The 23,987-nt window shown below is 37.7% G+C and overlaps 1 protein-coding gene across 1 annotated transcript in view; it reads right to left on the bottom strand.

Annotated features, from left to right (window-relative positions):
• LOC140766969 (protein PIR) overlaps positions 1 to 23,987 on the bottom strand; it is a 59,152-nt gene that overhangs the window by 31,515 nt on the left and 3,650 nt on the right. Inside the window, exons 3-7 of the mRNA XM_073106694.1 lie at positions 16,899 to 16,963; positions 6,530 to 6,607; positions 6,227 to 6,346; positions 5,520 to 5,590; positions 4,257 to 4,349 (exon numbers count right to left, since the gene is read on the bottom strand). Of these exons, the coding sequence (XP_072962795.1) occupies positions 4,257 to 4,349; positions 5,520 to 5,590; positions 6,227 to 6,346; positions 6,530 to 6,607; positions 16,899 to 16,963 (427 nt within the window). The remainder of the gene's footprint in view (positions 1 to 4,256; positions 4,350 to 5,519; positions 5,591 to 6,226; positions 6,347 to 6,529; positions 6,608 to 16,898; positions 16,964 to 23,987) is intronic.

The raw sequence follows: 23,987 nt of genomic DNA, 5'->3' as shown, positions 1-23,987 counted from the left end.
AACGACCGAAGGTCAACTGATTGAGCTGGACTTGTATGCGGTCCGAGTACGACGTGTGCTAGACACATCGGCCCACAAGCATGACGTGAACCAGAAGGTCAAGCTTGCTTACTAGTCACCTTAAGAACAGTATCATATATGTGAAGGATTGTAATGATCCAACCACGAGAGACAGCTAGGTTGAGTCAAATCGAATCTACTTAATTGATTTTGCTTATTGCTTTTAATTTCAAATTAAAACGGATGGAAGTTCAATAACACGAATTAGATCCGATCCGCTATGACTCTACTCCTATAAATAGGAACGGTTATAGGTTAATTATCATGTGCAGAATGCATATTGAGTATAACTAATTATTTATCTCGTATTTGTTGTTTATTCATAGTTGTTAGATCGTCTTTTACTTTTTTAAGAGTAGATATTAACCATAGAACCTTTCCAAGCTATCAAACCTTAATCCACACCTCTACCCACGAGCCACCCTACCCTTGACCGTCAGCCACTCTCCGATGACCGCTACAACATCGAATAATTCATTTCAACCCCATTTTTTGACCTTCCCTCACCCTTTTAACCATAAATTCATACTCTGATTTTTAAATCCAATCAAACTGATGTGATTCAGACCACACTACGTCATCTTGAACATAGATACAACCTATGAGGATCTATTCTTATTTTGTTCTAGTTGTTTCCATTAGAAAAATAAAGATTCTGTATGTCGCATTCAAACGCGGACCGAGGGGGTCACGTTTGAACGCCCCATTCGAACACTTGCATACGTTCACATCGGCAGATAATGCAACATCTCCGTTCGAATGCGATCGACGAGAATTTATTATTTCTAGAGTTATTACTTGTTATTTTTTGCTTATTTGATTAGTCTCTTAAAGTGTGGATGACAACCAAAAACATTATGATGAATGAAAATTGAGTTTTATCTCCTTTCTCGCCTCCCTACCCTAATCTTCCTTCCCCTTCGTTCAAGTCCTAGTCGTACGCCATCTCGACGTTAGTGATCTTCTAACCTCCCTCGTTTATCGAGTCCTCCCTCCTCCTGGAGATTTTAACCCCTTTTCCCTTCATCCTCATCTCCTAAACACCACAATCCGTCCACCCCCATCGCCATTATCATCCCTAACCTCGATTCCACCACCACCACTCGTCACTTCCACCACCACCCTTACTTTTACGTATTTTCATCCCAGTTGCAGTCAAAATCTTGGAAGGGCGTAAATACCAAAAACGTAGATCAGGAAGTTACGAATCGATCACCCTGGGTTTCGTAATATTCTAACTATGGTAGAATAATTGGTGAATATTTTTCCCCAACTGCGCGGGTTACTTTCCTACATTCGATCCAGATCAGGAAGCAGACGTTTGGACTATAACACAAACAAAGCTAAAAGAACCTTAACTCATGAAGCTATCACCACTTAAAATCTCATAATTTCCCCATTAGTGAATCGTTCTACATATGGTTCGTAACACATTACATAGAATGTTGATCTAATCGACGCTTTATTCCTATTAAGAGTACATGTGGAGGATTAGAAGATTGTTCCTTGATTTACATTTATTTGTTAATTAGATAACTATAGAGATTTATTATGTCACAATTGGATAAACTAGAGAAACAGATTAGATTCAAATCTTGATAAGATAAACTAAGATTCCAAGTACCGATAACGGAATCGAGATCGGTCCTCTAAACACACAATATATATCAGTTGTATCAATCACTATATCAGATCAATTAATTACGTAAAATTCTAAATATTATTTAACAATACAGAATATAAAAGTTTATAAAAATAACATAAAAGTAAGAAAATAATAATTACTCACCTATGAAGTCTAAAAGTTGAAAAAATATTTACTTACTCAAAATCAGGATAAATTCCGAGCTGGATCTAGTAAATTCTTATGCTTGTTGCCATTATAATTACCATAATACTGACATCTAGAACCTCGTACTCCAAAGAGGAATTGCATCAAATTAGTCATATCATATGACGGACCTTCTTATTGTGACTTGTGTCTAAGGATAATAATCTCTTTCTCTATTTCTCTCTAATCTCCCCTTCTAATCACTCTAACTCTACAACAAAGAGAATATAGAGAAAGACAAAATGTTCAAAAAAAGAGATTCTCTGTTCTAAAGTGCAGAGCAGTGAAGAAACTGCAGCAAGAGAGAGAGATAGAGAGAGTGAAAGAACCGAAAGAAAAAATGAGAAAAAAATGATAAACCACTGTTTTGCAGTGATTTTTAGTAAAGAGAAGAGAGTAGGAGAGAGTGTGAAAGAAAAATAAAAAAAATGAAAAGACAAAGTTCTGCTGCTTCTACTGTGAAGAAAAAAAAGAGACGAGAGGGAAAGAAGAAATGCAAGAAAAAAGGAGATTCGCAAGGTCGTCAGAGTTTGCCAAAGCCGGATCTATGTCATCAAAGTTCAATAAATTAATGGTGACCGGATTTGCATCGGAGAAGCACCAGTGCTTTTGCTTGGGAGAGAGATAAAGAGAAAGAGAGAGTAAGAAGATGGGGCCATCAATTATCTAATGTCCTCGGGCCGGATGCGGGTCGAATCAATAACAGATCCAACCTGAAATTTGTTTGCCTCGAGATCCGCCGAATTTTGGAACCATGAGATAAACACAAATCAAATCTTCTCACCCTCTTCACTCTTCTTATATATCCTTAAATTTATATGAAATTCTTACGTAAAGCGCTAATGAGATCAACATATTATATTTGGGATAAAGTACAATAAAGATCAACGTCTTCCTATCAGACCCGTGAGGTGGAAGAGAGTCGAAAATAGACCCATTTTGATAATAAGTTTAGAAGGTGGAGTGTCTGAATAAATTAGTTTGTGAGGAGGCATAGTTTGGTCAAATACTCCAAGCCAACATGTAATTTCCACGTATTTACATCTTATAGAAGGCATTTCAAATGAATAGTGGCATATAGATGAGAAGTCTTGCAGCTCATTCAGTTTATTGTGAATTATCATCAAAAGAAGCACCATGCACTATCCATGTGAATCTATTGTTTCACCACATAGACCCTTAAGTTACCCAAGTATATTGCAACCTTGAAATAGAAAAGTCAAAAGTTTCTCATATGAGAAGATTCCATGGTTCTAAGTTTTCTTGCTATCTCACTAGATGTAACATGCATATTGCACACAGAGTTAACAACTCTGAAAGTTTTGTAGTTCATTCGGCATCCATAATGAAAGATTGACTTCCTTTAATTTCAAAGCCTATGGATCCAACTATTGTTTCCTTTGTAAGAGTCATTTTCGGATGACTGTTCTGAAAATAATGGTACATACTTGAATCAAGGAACTCCAGATGAAGAATGCAAATGCCTTTCCTTCGAAAGGAGACCATGAAGAGAAAGAGCTATGCTATCAAATGACCATTATAAACTCTTTCTTAGTTACTCTTAAGCCTATCATTTTTCATGAGGCAGACCAAATAGAGATGCAGAAATAGGGCGTCACTTTTACTCTTTAAGGACTTCTCATTATTCAACAAGAAGCAAACCTGTATTTCAAATGCCTCACGCTGTCACGCAACTATTCTATGACATTACATATACACAACTCCCAATGTCAAATATAGGGACTTGTTCAACTTTACTGCCTAACACGTTTACTACTAGACAAACTTAAATCATCAGTACTTCTTAGTTCTCACAAGCCCACAATACAGTAGATAAGAGTCATCAGAAAAGTTTCAATTTGAATTGTTCCCAAGTTTCCATGAGCTTAATCAAGTTCATGCCTCCACATTATAGCGATAATATAGTTTGAACCTTATGTTTCAAGCTTCCAATACTCAGTTCTGCCTTCTGAAAATTTCAGAGTTAATTAAAATTTTGAATTTTGTAACAAACTAAATATAGTACCTAAAATACCCTCTCCAAGTTAAGCCACATGAAAGATACTCTTCGTCCGGTAAACCTAAGAAATCATTGGTAACCTAATATGGATGGTAAAGTTAAAACTCTCGAGTCTGTCTAACAAACTATTCTGTCAACAGTTTCCGCAAATGACAGCAAGAATCTGGAAATAAGGAAAATTGTAGGGTTTGAATCACAATATTGGGGGATTAAAAATAAATTTCTCTTATTGTCATACTACTCTACTTCACTGCATTTATTCCCAACAACAATAAACTTTCAAAGTACAGCTCCTTGGGAACATAACAAACAAATGCTTGACGCTGATTCTTCATACAATAATACCTCTTATACCACGAAAAGTCGTTAGGTATGCTTGCTTTTGCATTTTTCAAATGATCAAGTTGCAGTAAAACGTCAAGCAACTTCAACATAGACCTGGATAGAGAAAAAATGGACTTGAAGCAACATCAAGAGTAAAATAATAAATTCAAGCATAAAAAAAGAAAAATCACACATGAGATAAGTCAATATATTGAATATAAGCAAGATCACCTAATCATGTGACTTTGTGTATGTTAGAATATAAAAGATAAAAATTGCTGTTCTCTAAGCTTTACGAGTAGTGAGTGAATTAACATGGTATTAGAATAGGAGATTCTAAGTTCAAGTCCTACCATACTGTCTTGTCAATCAAATAAAAATATCCTCACCTATTTAAGTTGAGTTAACTTGTTAAATGTCTCAAGCCCAACAATCAGGAGTATTAGAATACAAAAAGTTCAGCTTTTATAGCAGTTGGTGTGTTAACAAAGTATTACCATCATGCCATGCAATATGCAGTTTATTACTCCATAGTTCATTAAGACCTCACAACATAACAAGAAAACAAAGTCTGAAAAGCAAAATACTGGTCTACACTTGTCCGTTACAAAACTTCATATGCACAAACTAGTCAGTAGTCATTCACTGAGCACATGAAGAGAGCTAAAAAGCTAATCTTGTTCATCAAGATTTAATAATGTCCTATCTGTCCTTATCTTGTTCATCAAGGTTTAATGATGTCCTATCTGTCCTTATCTTGTACATCTATTCACTTAAGCTAATAGATAATGTTGATGTTAATCTTTTATATTATAGCATCCCAACTCAATCATAAAAATTAGATGAACAGTAATAATTAAATTGTGACACCATGCTTACAAGAATACTCACAAAGGCACAAAAAATGGGTTCAAGAATACATTAAATAGTTTCATGTTTATGAAGAGAACAAAGGTTTCCTGCACCAAAAAATAATAATAATAATAGATGCAAAAAAAATCAAGCAGAACAGATAAATATGCATAACTACTCTTCAAGAATCAAAGAACCCATAACCAAACAAGATACCCTAAAGACTCAAGAACAAGAACAAACACCATCTCCGATGTCACAAGTTTCTCCGTTAAGAATATCAATCAGATTAATCGATCCTTGTTTTCTATGGCCACTATTCTATTAACTTCATACCTTTTTGGGTAAAGAGACCTAAGATAATCCAAGGATTGAAAATGTTGAAACGAAGTACTAAAACTGTATAATAATGATCAAGAGCGGAAAACAAACCAAAAATGAGTAATTGTAGGTCCATTTATCAGTCTCTCAGGCCTAGAAAATCTCTGCATGTCAGCTGCCAGCTGCATCAGATTGCATAATGAAGTAAGTAACTGCTACAAATTAATTCATACTCCACAAGAAAAAATAATAATCATCATCCCAATACCAAAAAAAAAAGGTGTAATAACCATCAAAGTTGCATCTTCATGGAATTCAAGAAAAATAACATTATTAATCAATTAAAAGCAGCATAAAAATATCATTTGAGAAGCTTATTGCAGTCATAGGAAGAAGCATATGTCATGAGGATTCATGAAAACATGAAGAAGTTGGGCACAACTGCACTTCCCACAAGTACGCGCCACAGATGGTTGCTTAGAACCATTAAAGATGTACTTACTTTTTTTGACCAAGAAAATTTTCATGTACAACAAGACAATGCAAAATTTCTAACAAAGAATATCTCTAGTGGAGAACATAAGCTTGAGATATACTACAAGAGTCATCTACTCATCTTCATTGAGAAGTGGTAGAAGGCAAATCCACAGTCACCTCTATCTCACTTAGTCTAGTATTATATATACGCATGTATACCAATGGATATTTTGAAACCAAAATCAGGGAGCTAAATAGGAAAAGGCAAAAAGCAACAAGAGATGAATAAAAAGGAAAAACAAATATAAAACTTAACAGAAAATTGGCCAGAGGATATATACTTTGGAAGCAGCAGAGGCTTGCCATCTCTGAATTTCACGTAGACGACTCATTTCCAAGTCAAGAACTTGATAGGTCTCTAAATATAAGTCTGCTTGGCTATGCTTCATGGAATCAGGTAGCTGCATTGGTAGTAAAAAGCCATAAATTCCAATTTCCAAACTACGGGAAACCAAGCATATAGTGAAAGAGACTGTCATGTTCAAGAAAGGTGATAACAATAACTTAAATATTATCGTTAATGATGAGGACAGCGATGAAATCATTGTAGAGCAAGAAGAAGATATAGGAATGTAAAACAGAACCTGAGGAAGGGCTTTAACACAGCTGCGATATGTGTACAGCAAAGATGCCATTTCTTTTCCTTCTTTAACTAGGGTATTCTGCAAATGTTTTCAAGCATTACAAATTCTATACTAATCTACATAAACAGACATGCAATGCTTTTTCCACTTCATTGTGAAGTCAATAGACTCAATAGAATAATTATCAAAAGCAGTTGGGCAGTATTAAAACAATAAGAAAAAAGAATGGCAGAAAAATTACATATAATAAACGCAAAAATCTGAAGATTGATTGAGGAAACACAAAAAAGATCATAAGAGATCAGGCCAACAAATTCATATGGCCAGGAAGAAACCTTCTATTGTAGAAAATGGTTATGTAATTCTGTCTAGATCGAACTAAAAGTATAAATTATCTAACATAAGTTCTTCTCCCTGCTACTGCTATTAAGCAGCACAGACCAAAGTAAGAAACTTTTATAATTTACTACCACACATAGTAGGAATCTTGTTTCTTACAGACTGGAATCAACGTCAAAACAAGAGCAGAAAAATAAAAAAAAATGTGAAAATATAATAAGCAGACAAACTTCTATAATTTGCTCTATTTATATCTCCAGTGCTGTGAAGAAAAACTCAAGTGCATCAGATCACAGTATCTAAGATTAGAGGATATTCACACAGGTAATAATGTATAAGAGGAATTTTTAATCCTTGAGCTCAATGCTACAACAAACCCTTGATGAATTTGTTTCAGCAATGGCAGAATGAAAGGAACACTTGTTCTTTCTAATTATTCAGTCAGTTCTCTTCTTTTTTAATGTTAAAGAGAGACTGGAAATAGTTGGTAGCTATATTATGCTGTACTTTACCAATTAATTTCATAAACTTGATCTTTCTTATAATAAGGATATACACATGCCATGTTACCTATTTTGAGGCTAAATTATTTTTAGTTACTATCTGACCAATTACAGCCACCCAATTTCATGAACCAAAGCATTTCTCTGCTAGGTCATGAGATTGCCCTAGGGAGGGGTGGGTTTGTATGGGTTTGCGCAGCACACCCAGACATGCCCGTGCAGAAAATGTATTCATCATGAAATTTAAAAATTGACCTGTCTTCACCAAGAATAATTCAAGCCAAATCAAATCAACTGAAGGAAACAAGATAAGTAACTCATGCATCTTAATATGGATATAACAAAAGGATGTGAAAATTAACTTTGGAGACAAAGGTAAGCATGTTTTACTTTAACACAACTTTTGGAATCCATTGAAATTTTAATATGAGCAAGAAGCATGGTTTCTAGCATGGCATGGGCAAGTACAAGAGGGAATACATTAGAATTGAATAATTAGGTCAAAAAGCTATGTTTCTCTATTGCTCAACAGAATTATACAGTGGTATACATCTTTCAGATGGCCCCTTGGCCTATTACATAATTGCATTAATCTAACTCTCAGCACACCCTCAAGATGAGCAAAACATATCAACTAAGCTCATGTTGTCAAATAATCTAGAAAGACCTAACAAGCTAAGATCCTTTGTGAGGCAATTGCCACTTGATCTTCAGTCGGAACATGACTTAGCTTTAGCAATCCTCCATCCAGCTCTCTTTGATTTTAAAAAAAAAACTATCAATCTCAATGTGCTTGGTCCTATCATGCTGCACTTGGTTGTTGGCAACAAATTTCGTGAGATCGGCCAGTTTTAATTTAAACCAGGTCAGACCCGACCCGGCCGACAACAATTATTGATGTCCGCAAGCCAAGCTAGACCACTCCACTTTTTTTACTTTACTTTTTTACTCTCATTTTCTAAGTTCTAACAGAGAGATCTAGCTCCAAGCTTCCGATGAACTCCAACAACGCAGATCTAGTTCTGGCGAACTTCAACGAACTTCAGTATATAATTTTTTAATTTTACTAGATTTTTATCTCAGTTTCTTTTTTTGTTTTCTCTCTCTCTCTAATCTCTTCTTTTCGATGGAAGTCAAGAAGAAATTTTCTTTTGATGTTCTTCTCTCTAATGATCTAATCTCTTCTTCTTTTTCTTCTCTTTACTAATTTTCTTTCCACATAATAACTCACTAAAATCCAAATTGTTCTTTACTAAATTTACTAAAATTATAATTATATATTTGCTGAATTATTTAATTTGCTGAAATTATGAAGAAATATTTGTAGAATTATATAATTTGCTGAAATTGAAATAAAATATCTGCTAAATTATTTTAAAATTAAGATTAAATATTTGCTGAATTATTTAATTTGTTGAAATTGAGATTAAATATTTGCTGCAATTGAAATTAAATATCTACTGAATTATTTAATTTGCTGAAATTGACATTAAATATTTACTGAATTTAAAATTAAATATTTGCTGAATTATTTAATTTGCTGAATTAAATTTGCTGAAATTGAGATTAAATATTTGCTAAATTATTTAACTTGCTGAAATTGAGAATAAATATTTGCTTAATTATATTTTTAATTTGATCTCTGTTTAGGTGTTTACATATAAATTAAAATGCCTCCAAAATAAGTCACAAGATACAAACATTGTCTGACAACATTATGTTGCTCTTAGCTAAACAAAATGCGTGTCACATGTAACTGATGTGGAAAAAAATGAATGGTGATATCAGCCATTTGAAAGAACATTTTGCTAGAAGATAAGGAAATATAGTAGCTTGCACTCAAGTTAATTTGAAAGTCAATAGAGAAATGTTGGCTCATCTAATAAATCAAAATAAGGATAAACAAATTGCACAAAGAAGAAAGTCAATAATTAATCAAGAACTAATGCATGACTATAAACATATTAATGATGATAATAGTGAGAAAGTGGGGAGGATGTTGAGGAGAGCAATGAAAGAAAACAGAAATACACAAAGAGAGGAGGAGATGAGAAGAAACAGTGGTAGACCTGGTGATAGCTTTCAAAGATCTAGATCAACACAATGTTGCCAGACAATGTGTTACAAGTTTTACATGCAGGGAGAAAGTTAAATATGGGGAGCAATAATACTGTAACTCCTAGTGTTACAAGTTTTACAATAAAGTCTGAAAATATTGGACCATTGGATACATATCTTCAAAGAAAAATGGGTCATAAATTACTAAAGAGACAGCTCTCAAAGGGATAGAAAATACAAAGAAATATATTAGTAGGGCTATCTCTAAATTTTTCTTTTACAATTATATTCTTTTAAATGTAGCTGATAACCCTTATTATCATACCATGGTGGATGCTATACAGCCAGTAGGGCTAGTCTTCCGCCTCCTAGTTCAAAAGATATTACTACTAAATATTTTAACTCAAAGGTAGATAAGCTTCATACTTATATTAAGACTTTTAATAAGTTTTACGATGAATTTGATTATACAGTGATATGTGATAGGTGGACCATACAAAACAAAAGAAATATAATTAATTTTCTAGTGTACTTAAGCAATGGGATAATATTTTTCAAGTCAGTGGATACTACTACTTATTTTAAAAGTACAAATTATATTTTTTAGTTGATAGATAAGGTAGTAGAAGAAATCAGTGAGGAAATGGTAGTCCAAATGGTTATTGATAATAAGAAAAATTATAAGATTGTTGGATAATTACTTATTATAAAAAGACAACATTTATATTGAACACTATATGCTGCACATTGTCTTGATCTCATGTTGAAAGATATTGTCAAAAATCATAAAATTAATCTAGTAATATATGAAGGTCAAAAGCTGACAAACTTCCGATGAACTCCAACGACGCAGATCTAGTTTGAAATGGGTTTCTTATACAAGCCTATGAACTTAGCAAAAAGGTCAATAAAAAAATATAGGCAAAAGTTATAGGAAATGGTAGAAGTTGATTGATTCCAGATGAAACAGACAACTACATAGAGATATATACACTGCTGCTAAGCATTAATTAATTAATTTATTTATTTTTTAAATATTTTAAAATTTGAATGCTTACAAATTTAAAATTATAAATTTCTATAGGATATTTTTTGAATCCCAAATTTCAATTCTTTACAAATGTCAATAATAATACTAAAGTCTTGCTACGAGTTAGAAAAATAATCAGCAGACTAGAGCCTAATATTCATAAGCAAATATTTTGTAATAGAGAAGTAAGTCATTATTCAATTGAATAATTGAATAATTATTTGTTTCAAGTTTCAATATATTCAATTTCTTATAAAATGTATTCAATAATATATTTCAAATAAAAAAATATAGATTGAGAGCTGGCCAATTTAGTATTACTAAAGTTGCTGCAGCTATATCTCATAATAGTCCAATTGAATGGTGATCCATTTATGGATGGAGACACTAAATTTGACATCAATAGCAAAAAAGATATTAAGTCAAAGTGTATCTTCATCACAGTATGAAAGAAATTGGACCACATTTTTCTTGATCCGCACCAAAATAAGTAATCGATTAGCAATGAAGATATTAGAGAAATTAGTATTTTGCCATTATAATATGAGATTGAGGAAGAGAAATTTTAAAAAAAAGACAAAAAATGATTAGTTGATTGATTTAAATTATGTTTTTCATTTAAAAGAACCCCTGACTCTATGGATCAAAGAAGTAAAAGATAGATATCAGATAAAAAAGATAACCCATGGTTAAGATAAGACATTGGAGGAGACACAATTAGAGTAGAGGTTGGTACAAGTCGTTCAGCAGTAAGAGATAGTATAGCTACTAGTTTTAGCGATAATTCTGATGATCCTGATAATAGACCTAGTGATGAGATCGTCTCTTCCACAATTGCTGAGGAAAGTCATTAAGGCATAGTGATTGAAGACAGAGAAACTAAGAATGTACATACATATCAACGACGTTATCAGGATGTTGTTTCCTATGACTATAGTTCATCAAGTATTTGTTGTTTGAAACTATCACATGATCGATATGCTAGTTATTATCCTCCTCAATATCTTTAGTATCCTCAAATACAAGATCCACATATTAATTATTATCCACCTCAAAGACAATAAGATTCATTTGATATAAATGATATGATGCAATCACTCTTTGGAGTACGAGGCCCTAAACATCATTATATACAAACTTATGGTGATTATGATTAAGACAACCACAAAGATTTACGAGAGCTAGCTTAGTATTCATCGAAGTTTTTACTTTTGAGTAAATACTTTTGTTTAATTTTTAGGGCTCATATGTGAATAATTATTATTATTTTTTTCATCTTTTCTAAATTTTTTAAAATGTTCCTATATTTTTAAATAATACTTAGAATTTTTTGTAATTAAAAAAAATCCGATCCAATCTAACCGATTGATACGGCCAATCCGGCTAATACGTATTATTTTTCCGAAAGATCCCGATCCCTATTTTTTGAACCTTGGCTGGTAATGCTAATGGCTGACTTATTATCACACAAAAGCCTCATGTGAGTATGTCGGTCCATTTTTGACTCCACCAGGAGAGCCTTCAACTATAGCAAATTGAAGACTCCCAGTGCCATTGCTCTGTACTCCGCTTCAGCTGTAGACCGTGCTACCACTAATTGCTTCTTGCTTGTCCAGGAGACCAAGTTACCTCCCATAAAAACACAATACTCAAGGTGGACCTTCTATCTATAGCTTGCCTAATTAGAATCACTATAAGCCTCAATGCCTAAGCAACCATTGTTCCTGAACATTAACCCCTTTCCTGGAAAACCCTTCAAATACCTTACAATGTGGTAAACTGCATCCATGTGACCTTTCCTTAGGTCATGTATGTAATGGCTCACCACGCTCACTGCAAATGAGATATCAAGATGAGTGTGACCCAGGTAAATCAACCGGCCTACTAATTTCTGATACCTCTCTCGATCAACTAGCTCTCCAGCATCCCTACTCAACTTGTGTCTTTGATTGATAGGAGTGACTACAAACCTACAGCCTAGTATGCCAGTCTCTGTGAACAAGTCTAGCACATACTTCCTCTGAGATAGAACAATCCCCTTTACTCCACAAGACACCTCAACCATAAGGAAGAATCTGAGCAAGCCTAGGTCCTTCACTTCAAATTCTTTGGCCAGTCCTCATTTTCGGTTGGGTAATTTCCTAATCATCACCCATGATGATCATATCATCAACATAAACTGCGAGCATAGTAGTATGGCACTGTGTGATCAGTATTGATTTACTGATATCCCATGCCTATCATAGCTCTCCTAAACTTGTCAAATCAAGCTCGAGGAGACTGCTTAAATCCATACAGTGTCTTCTTCAACTTACATACCTTGCCCACTGTTTGGTTTGTGTTAAAACATGTACGCTTCCTCCAGCAAATCCCCATGAAGAAACGCATTCTTCACATCCGGTTGGTGCAATCGTCATCCACTGCTCACAACAAGAAAGATAAGTGTCTTGACAGTGCTTATACTTGCCACAGGCGCAAAAGTCTCATCATAATCAATGTTGAAGGTCTGACTGTACCCCACTGCCACCTATCGTGCCTTGTAGCGTTCAACTTTCCCTTTTGAAGTCTGCTTCACTGTGAAGACTATTTGCACCCGACTATCTTTTTTCACTGGTAGTGACACAAGTTCCCATGTCCCATTTTTATCGACGATCCCAAGTTCCTCCAGCATGGTGGCCTACCACTTTGGGTCTTCGTTTGCTACCTATCAACATTTGGGTATACAGATCATGTCCAGATATGCAACGAATGCTCCATATACATATCATAAGTTAGAATATGAGACAAAGTGAGTAATGTCAAGTTGGTAACCAAAGCAATAAGGGGGATTTTCCACATTGCTATGAGAATTCCACCCCATCGCAATAGATAGTGAAGAGTAACGAATCACGAATAGATAGTGAAGAGTAACGAATCACGAAATCAAAGATATCCCTGGAAGGCGATGTAGATGTTTCAAGAGTTGAAGCATGCCGAGCCAAGGAACTTTGAAGCACATCAATCACAACCGACACATGTATAAGACCCTCATTTTGCAGACCCTCAATCTGTTTCCTCCTCATGTACACTCTCAACTCCTCAATCTAATTCTCTTGGCTTCCATCTTCCAAACCGTACTCATCCGACACCCCCATAGAGCAAAGGTACGAGATAGATCCCCCAGTCACTTGAGTCTTACCACCGCTATTCTCCCCTCCTCGCCTAATGTCACCAATATCAGGCAAGTCATCAAAAGGTGAGGTGACATCTGAGGAGTAGTACGGCTCTAGCTCTCGAAAGGTGACATCCATGCTTACAAATAACTTTCGTTCTACTAGACTCCAGCAAACATATCCCTTCCGAGTAGCAAAATAGCCCACAAAAATACACTCCATCGCCCTGGGATCCAGTTTTCCCATTGTTGGTCATTGTCTTTCACAAAGCACACACAGCTAGAGACCTTTAAGGGAAGAATGCACTTATTCTCTCCCTTCAGCATCTCACATGGAGTCTTCCACTCCAACACCTTAGAAGGCATCATGTTGATTAAGTATGCGGCTGTCAAGTCCGCTTGTCCCCGCAAATGTTTTGAACATTCATGGAGATCATCATGCATCGGGCTATCTTCAGTAGATGTCTATTCTTTCTCTCCACCACACCTTCTGAACTAGTGTGTAAGGGCATCTAGTCCGATGATGTATCCCATGAGCTAACAAAAACTCATCTAGGGCCTTGTTTGTATATTCCGTCCCATTATCAGACCTCAGTACATTCACCACTGCACCATATCAAGTTTGAACTGCCTTATGAAAATCGTTGAAATAAGCAAGCCCGTCACTTTTATTTTTCATCAAGTATAACCAAGTAACACGAGTATAACAATCAATGAAAGTCACAATATCTAGTCATAAATAGAATTTGTGGAGCAAGGCTCCCATACATCCGAGTGTATCAAATTAAAAGCACAAGGACTCTTATAACCAGATCTCACATAAGAACTTTTGGTATGCTTGCCAAATTCACATGCATCACACACTTGTGTTGGTCAGCTTTCTCATGCATAGACAGATACAAAAGAATCAATAAACTAAAAGAAGAATGTCCCATGCGCTAATGGTGTAATAGCAGCTCATCCTCCACACTCCTACCTAGTCCTCTTGCCTCTACTATACCCACCATAGATCCTAGAGCTGTGCCCATCCTCTCTCTGTCCAAGTACCATAGGCCACTACGCCATGTGCCAGTCCTAAGTCTCCAGCATGTCCCCTTCTTTTGGAAGACCTTAGGAATAATGGTACCAACAGATAGCAGGTTTACAAGAAAAGAAGAAGCATGCAACACATTAGAAAGGGTCATGGATTTGGTACGCATAACAGCACCCTTGCTTACAACAGGCTATGTGGTAGGCAGCTTGAATGCTTTCTAAAGTTGCTAGGCGAGTGTAGGTGAAAAACTCATGCTGAGCTCCCATGACAAGTTGAGATGCACCATCTACTATCCATTCTGATGCTCTTGTGGTGGGTAAGTGCATGTGCATGAGTACCTGTGTCCAAGTGGGCATAAGTGGCAACGTTACCCTTGGATGAAGGTGTGAAGGCTCCATCAGCAGTGGTCTCCTTGCTATCATCACTAGCCAGTTTCATCCTCCTCCATATCTCAAGGACCTCTTGCTCCTCTGCTTAGTAGGCCGAGTGAGTCTCCTAATTCTCAGTCATCAAATTGGCCTTGAACCTCCAGATGAGTCATTTCTGCCTCTTCGTCAACCACTGCGGCCACGTCCACGACCACCAAACTGTCCTCGTCCACTAGCCACTCTCTCTCTCTCTCTCTCTCTCTCTCTCTCTCTCTCTCTCTCTCTCTCTCTCTCTCTCTCTATGAGGCAAGCCCTACTCAAACGACCCACCTCACCACAGTTGTAGCATCTGCGAGTCTCACTATGGCTTAGTTACAATGCCACCAAGGCCGATTGCATCCCTAGAAGTGCAGTGGCATCAGATAGTAACTTCCTCTGACTCTCCTCTTGCTCATAGTCACAATTGCCTCAGAAGTGTAGAAATCTTCGTCTGAGCCAAAAAAAATTGCGCTCCTTGATCAAATGCAGGATTGAGGTGCTTCAAGAACTGCATGGTCCTCCTTTGGGCAGGGACAGCCCTATCTTGCATTTAGGATCATTCCACACTGTCACAAGCAAGGAATGGTCATAGTCAGTCCAAAGGCGCTCTAGCTCTATGACATACTCCTGAACAATCCTATCTCTCTGGAAAACAATATCTATCTCCTGCTCAATCAAGAACACCCTCATGTTGCTCCCCCTCCAGCATAGGTCCTCTGCAGCTTTGCCCAGATGTCCTTCACACTCTGAATGCAATCAACTGTAGTGGCAATCGACGGGACCATGGAGTTGAGCAACCAAATATACAGTGACATGTGTGTAGCTTTCCATATCTTCCACTCAGCAGTCCCTTGTCTGGGCTCTTCCTCCTCTCTTATCAGGTAACCCTCAAGGCCTCGTTTCGCCACGACACCTATGATCCGCCATGACCAACTCAACTACGTGGCTAGTCTATCAAGCTTCAAATCCACTGGAAGGAGCTCTAGTCTCGGCAACTGCAGTTGTGTCCCTAGTGCCGACATTGACGCCAAAGCCTCTGCCCGCTTCATCAGATTCATCGACACCTTCATATTGTCATCATCTAGTTTCCCAAAGAGCTTCTCCGTCATCTCAGCTTTTCCTTCACATCCATAGTGTCTCTACGTGGCTCACCAAAGACCACAGACAGACAGGGTGTTGGCATGGTCCACGCTATAGCGACTTCTCATGTCGCAATCTTCACGCAGTCTAGGAAGCAGTCTTCAATCGTGTGCCTCCTTGATTAGGGTTTTGAAAAAAAAAAAAAAAAGGGTCTCAAGGAGTAGAAGCTTTAGCGATAACGGCAATGGTGGAGAAAGGAGGAGGTGTCACGAGGGAGTACACCATCAACCTCTACAAGCGCATCCATGGATGCACTTTCAAGAAGTAGGGCCCCCTAAGGCCCTCACCGCATCACAGCGGTTGTGGGGAAAAGGCCCAGCGCGAGGTAGGCAAGAGTAGGAAACAAGGATGTGGTGGCGCGAGCGGAAGCATGGGCATAATTGAATAATTAGATCAAAAGGCTATGTCTTCTCTGTTGCCCAACAGGTTTATACAGCAGTACACATCTTTCTAATAGCCCATTGGCCTATTACATAATTGCATTAATCTAACTCTCAATAGTCAGGGACAGTACTTGTCCACCGGTACTTATTACGTGATCTATCATTGTATTATCTGATAATACCAGAAAAAGAACCAAGTAACTATATCAAGCTAAATATTTGTAAAGTGTTGGAACATGAAAATTAGCAGCATAACTCAAAGAAAGTCATTTACAGAATCACTAGAAGAATAAAAATAAGGTAGAAAGATAAGAATATAGTGTACCAATTGATTGATTGCTTTCGTATCTTCACCCAAAGAGAGACGGTAAGATGCAACATCTCCATACTCTGCACAATAAATTTAAACTCCAATCTCAGAAAGAAAATTAGAAAAAAGTCTAAGTTCCTTGAATTATTACAACACAAATGTCTTTTGCTCAAAAATATGAAATCATTTACTAATAGAAGAACCAAATTGATCAATTATTGGCTTATTCCAATTTCCAAAACAAATAATAATTTTTTCAGTTGACAAATAGCAGAACTACGTATATGAGTGATTAAGAACTATAAGGCACGTACATCTTAGTCAACTCCTCAGACGATATACCAGGGTTGCATGATTGGCAGTATAAGCCCAAAAGTTATGCAACAAACTTTTGCAAAACCGTAGAATGTGAATCGATTGAATAGCAGATTTAACAAATACCAAATTTGACCGAGTTAACACCATACAAAAATTTGAAACCATCTCACTCTAACTTGGCACATATATTTATTTTATTTTATTAAAGCTAAAAAATCACTAATCTATAATATAATCATGCATCCCAATATTGGCCAATCCCGAGACAAATCAATCGAAACGGATCGGGATCAACCATAGTCGATCTCAATATCTCTCCCACTCTTTAACTCTCCCACTCTTACTAGGGGTGGCAATCCGATCGGGCCAGGTTTAGATCGGATTAAGATTACGCAAACACGAACATGAACCGTTTACTAAACATGTCAAAAATTTTACATACTAACATGACTTGTTTATTAAACAGATTACACGGATCATAAACAGGTTATCGGGTGGCACAAATTATTTGAATTTAATTAAGTCATTCGTGTAGTAAATGGGTCTTTTTAGATTATAAACAAATATTTTTGGGTAATAAACAATTTTTTTCAAGTGAGTTATGTGTTAAGAACAGGACCAATATGGGGATGGGTTAATTATTTGGATTGAAGGGAGATCTTGATGATGGTGGAAAGGAAGGAGAAAATGATATATGGATAAGAATATTGGCAAATGTAAATGGAAATAGAACGAAGAGAAAGAAGAGGTCGCTCCTAAAAGAAGTAAGGCCAACAGACGAGGAGTAAGATCTAACCAATGAAGGTTAGGGGATGATGAGAAGTTAGTGCAAGAAGGAAGAAGAGAAAGAGAGAGAGATAGAGAGAGATAGGAGAAGAAAATATGATTTCATAATATGACTAAACTAGGGTACTCCATAATACATAGGGGCTACCCTTTGAACTCAAACAATAAAAATAAAACCCTAAAAACAAATTGTTTTCGCCACGATGCATTCAAACATACCCGAGGCCGTTCGAACGTGGATTTTTCGTTCTCTGTAATTGAGAACGTATGCAGACGTTCGAACGCATAATTCTTGTTCTCTGTATTTGTGAACTCTTGCAGGCGTTAGCAAGAAAAGAAAGTACAGAAGCTGAATAAGCCGCCAGCTTGACGAGTGCGAGCTCATCCAACGCCTTATTTTTCGACCATTCTTGTACTGCAACTCGTAGTCGTATCCTAACAGCTTGGTAACCCAGCTCTACTGTGTCGAAGTGTGAACCCGTTCCCCATAAATCTCCATTTGGAAACCGTGTGTAAGATAGCGAGCATTTCTCGCTCGTATGTAGAAGAAAGCTACTACTTCCTCCCTGATAAGGCCTTGCTGAGATAAGCAATAGGCCGCCTGAACTGCATAAGAACAGCTCAAATACCTAACACAAACGAATCACACTCAATCACAAATGGCTTTACGAAATCGGATAGCGTTAACATCCGTACGGTCAGCATGGCAGTCTTCAACTCCTCAAATGCTTTCGTCGGTGCCTCGATCCACTGGAAGGCATCCTTTAGCAAGGAAGTGAGAGGTGTCGCAATCTTCCCATAGTGATGCAAATCTAGTATGAATACAATGTTTTGGAGAACAATCGGCCTAAACAAGTAACTAAAGAAAAATATAGTAAGCAATAACTGATAAGAAGTTAATTGATTAAAAGGATCACTACTAGATGGAAAGAGAGAAAACCACTCAGCTAAAGCAGTAGCTTTCTCAACTCTCAAATAGGTACGTTGATAGTAAAAAGGCCTAAAATATGGTGTAAAAAAGACTTTAGAGTAGGTTTATCAATAAGTGGAATAGTAGTACTTTTAAGGAAGCAGCAAACCAAGAGATTCTTGAAAAGCTGCAAGTATCTACAAACAAATATAAGGAAGCAGCAAACCAACACCGCAGGGAGAAAGATTTTGCCGTAGGTGACTTTGTGATGGTGTACCTTAGAAAAGAAAGATTTCCAGTTGGGATGCACAACAAGCTAAGCAGGAGAAAGTTTGGCCCTTTTCGTATTTTGCAGAAGTTGGAAAGTAATGCTTATTTATTAGAACTTCCACCTGAGATGTCTACTTCGCCGATCTTCAATGTTGCTGATTTGTTCACATATCATGGAGGCCCAATGCAACCAACAGATGTTAGTTCACTACATTTTGAGCAATCAACAGATACTGACCAGATTGATGATATACTTGATGTGCGTGAGACGAAAACACGACGGGGTACACATCGACGATATCTGGTTCGATGGCGAGATCGCTCCATTTCTGACGCTAGCTGGATCGAAGAAAATGAATTACGAAGACTACGAGAAGATCTATACCAGAAATATATGGAGGCTATCTCGTCGGAGTCGAGATTTTTCTCACCCACAGGGAATTGATGTGGGCATCATCTTCAATTTGACCAAAATAGAATTACTCGAGTCCAATTTTGGTCTAATTGTTGATTTTTAATTCAAATAATTAATTGAATTAGTCAATTGACAGATATGGTAGCCTATATGCGGGGGATGTCCGTATTGAGTTATTACCTAAATTGGGTTAGTCAATTTAGGTAAGGTTTAATCAATTAGGATCCTATTAGGAAATAAATTCCTATTAGAATCTCAATTGATAGTTATGGTAAGCTTATATGTGGGGGATGTCCACATTGATTTATTACTTAAATTGGATCAATCAATTTAGGTAAGATGATCAATTAGAGTCCTATTAGGAAATAAGTTTCTATTAGAATCAATTAGAATTAAAGTTGTTAACCTATTTAAGGGTTATTGCATGAGACACAAGGACAGGTTGGAATAAGATTTATTTGAGATATCTCACTTTCTCCCCTGTGGTCTTCTTCTTCTTCTCTCTCTCTCTTTCTTTCTCTCCCTTTCTCTTACTCTATCTTAAGATCCTTCTCTAATCTCTTCTACTTCCTCTCTAAACCTCTCTTCTTCTTCACCCTCTATTTTTTCGTTGGTTATTGCTGCTGTCCAAAAGATTCCAGTAGTGAAAGAGAGTCTTCGGGTGCCCGGACGTGAAGAAAAGGACTTGGTTTTCAAAGTAAAAGCACTACTATTCCATTTATTGGTAAACCTAAACTCTGAAGTCTTTTCTTACACCATATTTTAGACTTTTCTACTATCAACGTACCTATTTGAGAGTTAAGGAAGTTACTGCCTTATCTGAGTGGTTTTCTCTCCTTCCATCTAGTAGTAATCCTTTTAATCAATTAACTTCTTATCAGTTATTGCTTACTATATTTTACTTTAGTTACTTGTTTGGGTCGATTGTTCTCCAAAACATTGCATACCATTCTAGATTTGCATCACCATTTCAGGAAGCTCCAATCAATGGCAAAAGAGTGGGGCTCGACTACGTCCAAATCTCGTCAAGCTGTACGGCTCTCTCCCCAAAAAGTGAGTCACATCTGTAATAAGTCAAAAGTCACTAGGCCAAGACTCTGCAGCCACTAGGTACCCAAGACCACATCCGCTCCTCAAAGAGCTAATGGATACAAGTTCATGATAAAGTTGTGGCCTCGCACCCGAATAAAGACACTCCCGCATATGTTGTTAGCCCACAGTTTGGTGCTGTCGCTGATAGTCACCTCGAAGCCAACGATGGGTCCAATCTCAAATCTAATGCTCCGCACGAGTTGTCGTCCAAGAAATTGTGCGTGCCTCCCGTGCCGATGAGGAGACGCACGCACTGTTTCTTGACTAGCCCATCCACCCATAGGATAGGGTCTTCGAGGCGCTCGTGCCTGAATGTGTGCAAGGAGATCTCGGCTAGTACCTCTAGCTCCTCGTATACCTCTTTCCTGATCTTCTTAGTCACCAAGTCATCACCATCAACCTCCGTCCTCATGCCCATCGATCAACATAACGCTACCCGTCGCCTTAGCACAACGATGGCACGAAGTAAACCTCTCGTCGCACCTGAAACATAACCCCCTTAGCTCGTCACTATTTCATTTGTACAGCTATAAGAGTACGGACCCCAGGGGGTGCTACACCTCCTCGTACTCTTGGTTCAAGCCTTGGAGAGCCCAACAGTCCTATTGCAGCCATTGGTGCTCTCACAGCCGCACTCAACACGCCAATCACCCTGGTTGGTCGTGTAAATATGTTGTTCCAGTCAAGCTTGGTAGCATTCCTCAAGGCTTGATGCTTCTGGTCCATCCTAGTTGCGTTCTCAAAAGTCTCGCTCAAGGTCCTAGGTCATAGAGAAAGTACATCAGCCTAGACCTCCTCGCACAACCTAAAAATAAAAGTGCTGATCAGGATTTCTTATGGCCATTGAGGTCGCAATGACTACTGATTTGCTCAAATTACTCCTGGTAGGCAGCAACCGACGTCTTTTAGACAAGCTTTGATAAGGTGACGTTATAATCCTCAAAGATTAAGGTTCCAAAGCACCTAGATAGGGTGTTTCCGAATGCTGACCATCCGTCGAACAATTGGTGGGCACTCACGGATTGATACCAATGTAATGTCGTGCTCTCCAAATGAAAGAATGGAAGCTCACTGATAACACATTGACATCTTCCATTGTCCCTTGATACATAAAAAATTATTCAGCACGAAAAATCCAATCCAAAGGATTACCTCCTTGGAACTTAAGGAACTCAAGTCTTGTCGTTCTTTCGCGTATAGGATTGCCGCACCCCATATCATACGCGAGTTCAGGTCTAATGGCAAGAGGGTATAGGATCAACATCGTGCTCTCGGTGCCTCTGGTCATCTCTCTCATGGCGCAAACTAAGGTCGTCCCGATTCAACCAACCCACGACTACCTCGACGTGACTGGGATTCAGATCTGGACGCACCACTTTTGCGGCTCTTGGTAGATCATAGAGGGCTTAGTAATATCCTCTAGGGTCGATGAGTGGTGGCAGCAAGGGCTCATTTTGGACAAAGGCTGCCCTAGCTCCCAGCTGAGGCAACACCGTTGCAACTGGATTTGCTAGCGCTAGAATTTCTGGCATATGCACGGTGGCTGTGAGGTTCCTCAACTCCTCCCTCATGCCTCTCATCTCTTCTTGCTGTGTTCGTTGTAAATCCATCATTTGTTGGAAAAGGGAGACCAATGTTGTTGGATCCATAGTAGGCGCTGAACCAGTCAGAGTCGCGCTCATGCTCGCATCCGTTCTATCCGTCGATGTCAAGGGCGTGGTAGGCTCAATCTTTATGGGTACCCTCCATGGATGTACGTCGATTGGCTATTGCTCTTGTGGTGGTCATGAGTCCGAGAACCGGTGACTCTAATATTACTATTGTGATCTTGGTTTCAATGGGGAATATTTGGATGCAAAGGAGAATAGAAGAAAAGGAAGAAATGGGCCTTCACTAAGGGTCTAGGGGGTTAAACCAATCAAGAAGGTTAGAGGCGGCGTAGCTATGGTAGGAGAGAAAAAGATTTAGAGAAGAAACTGAATTCATTCAATAATGAACACAAGATTGTCTCACACATATTTAGAAGCTAACCTAACAAGCAAAACAGTCAAAAGGCAACCCTAGAGATAGTACAGTTTTGCTAATCACGTTTGAATGTGGTCAAACACATTCGAACGCGCTAAATACATTCCCCATCTTTGGAAACATATGCAAGCGTTCGAACGAGAGCATTCGAACGTGACATCAAACGTGCTATTGTAAACGTGTGCAAGCGTTCAAACAGAGCGTTCGAATGCGATAATCAAAAAAAAAATATTTTCAAAGAAAACAAAAGGCACTCAGCTCGAGATAACTAGGTCCAATCCCAGTCATATTAATCCACCATGCTTCCGCCACTTTGTCCTCAAGGTGTAAAATCAAGGAAGTAATCAATGATGCCCGACTCAAGCTCTTATGTAGACTCGTCGGACGACCTGCCAAGCCACTCCACCAGGATCTTTGTCTCTAGTCGTCCTACTCATCATCTCCTACGCCTAGCCAGCACACGAACTAGCTCGAAAACTCTTATCTCTTCGATTGGCTCTGGTATATTTGAACCCACTATCTGGCTAACGCCTACTCAAGCCTACAGCAAGGATATGTGGAATACAAGATGCACCCGCGGCCCCTCTGAAAGTTCTAATTTGTACGCAATAGGGCCAACTCGCTCCAATACACGAAACAACCCAAATTAGCAATGCACCAACTTTTAATTATGCACCGATCTCAGTGTCACTTGCCGATAGGGCTAAATGCGCACAAACACAAGATCTTCAACCACGAACTCTAACTCGCGGCGTCGGCGGTCGAACGCGACATTGAACGCATTAAATACTTTCTCTGAATATGCGAACGTGTGCAGGCGTTCAAACAGAGCGTTCGAACGCGACTTCCCTGCGTTCGAACGCGACAGTCAAAAAAATTTTATTCTTTAAAGAAAACAAGACACTCAGCTTGAGATAACTGTGTCCGATCTCAATCATATGACTAACATAGTAAGGGTTTCTTGTCATATGAAAAGACAATCTAGCTGAACAAAACAATCTTGCAATCTTACAATACAATTGATTGCGAGCACCAAAATTAAATGAATTCACAATAGGTGTCATTCCTATCGCTCTTTTTTCTTGATGTCCTTCCTATATCAAAATCTACACCTCCAATTAAGCTACTAGAAGATACCACTTGCCTAATTTTTAACAAATTAACCGAGTCTATAATATGAACCTTTGTAGACTTGTTGACAATGGTTGCATCTAAAATCATGATTACACCAAATTTCTCCCAATTTCTCCATTTTAGTAACATATCTTATATCTCCACAAAGGAGCAT

The sequence above is a fragment of the Typha angustifolia genome, chromosome 9, assembly GCF_048772165.1.
Source record: "Typha angustifolia cultivar Huaian chromosome 9, ASM4877216v1, whole genome shotgun sequence".
Taxonomy (NCBI): domain Eukaryota; kingdom Viridiplantae; phylum Streptophyta; class Magnoliopsida; order Poales; family Typhaceae; genus Typha; species Typha angustifolia.
Note: the sequence above shows the minus strand (reverse complement) of the source record. Positions and strands in the feature narration are given on the sequence as shown.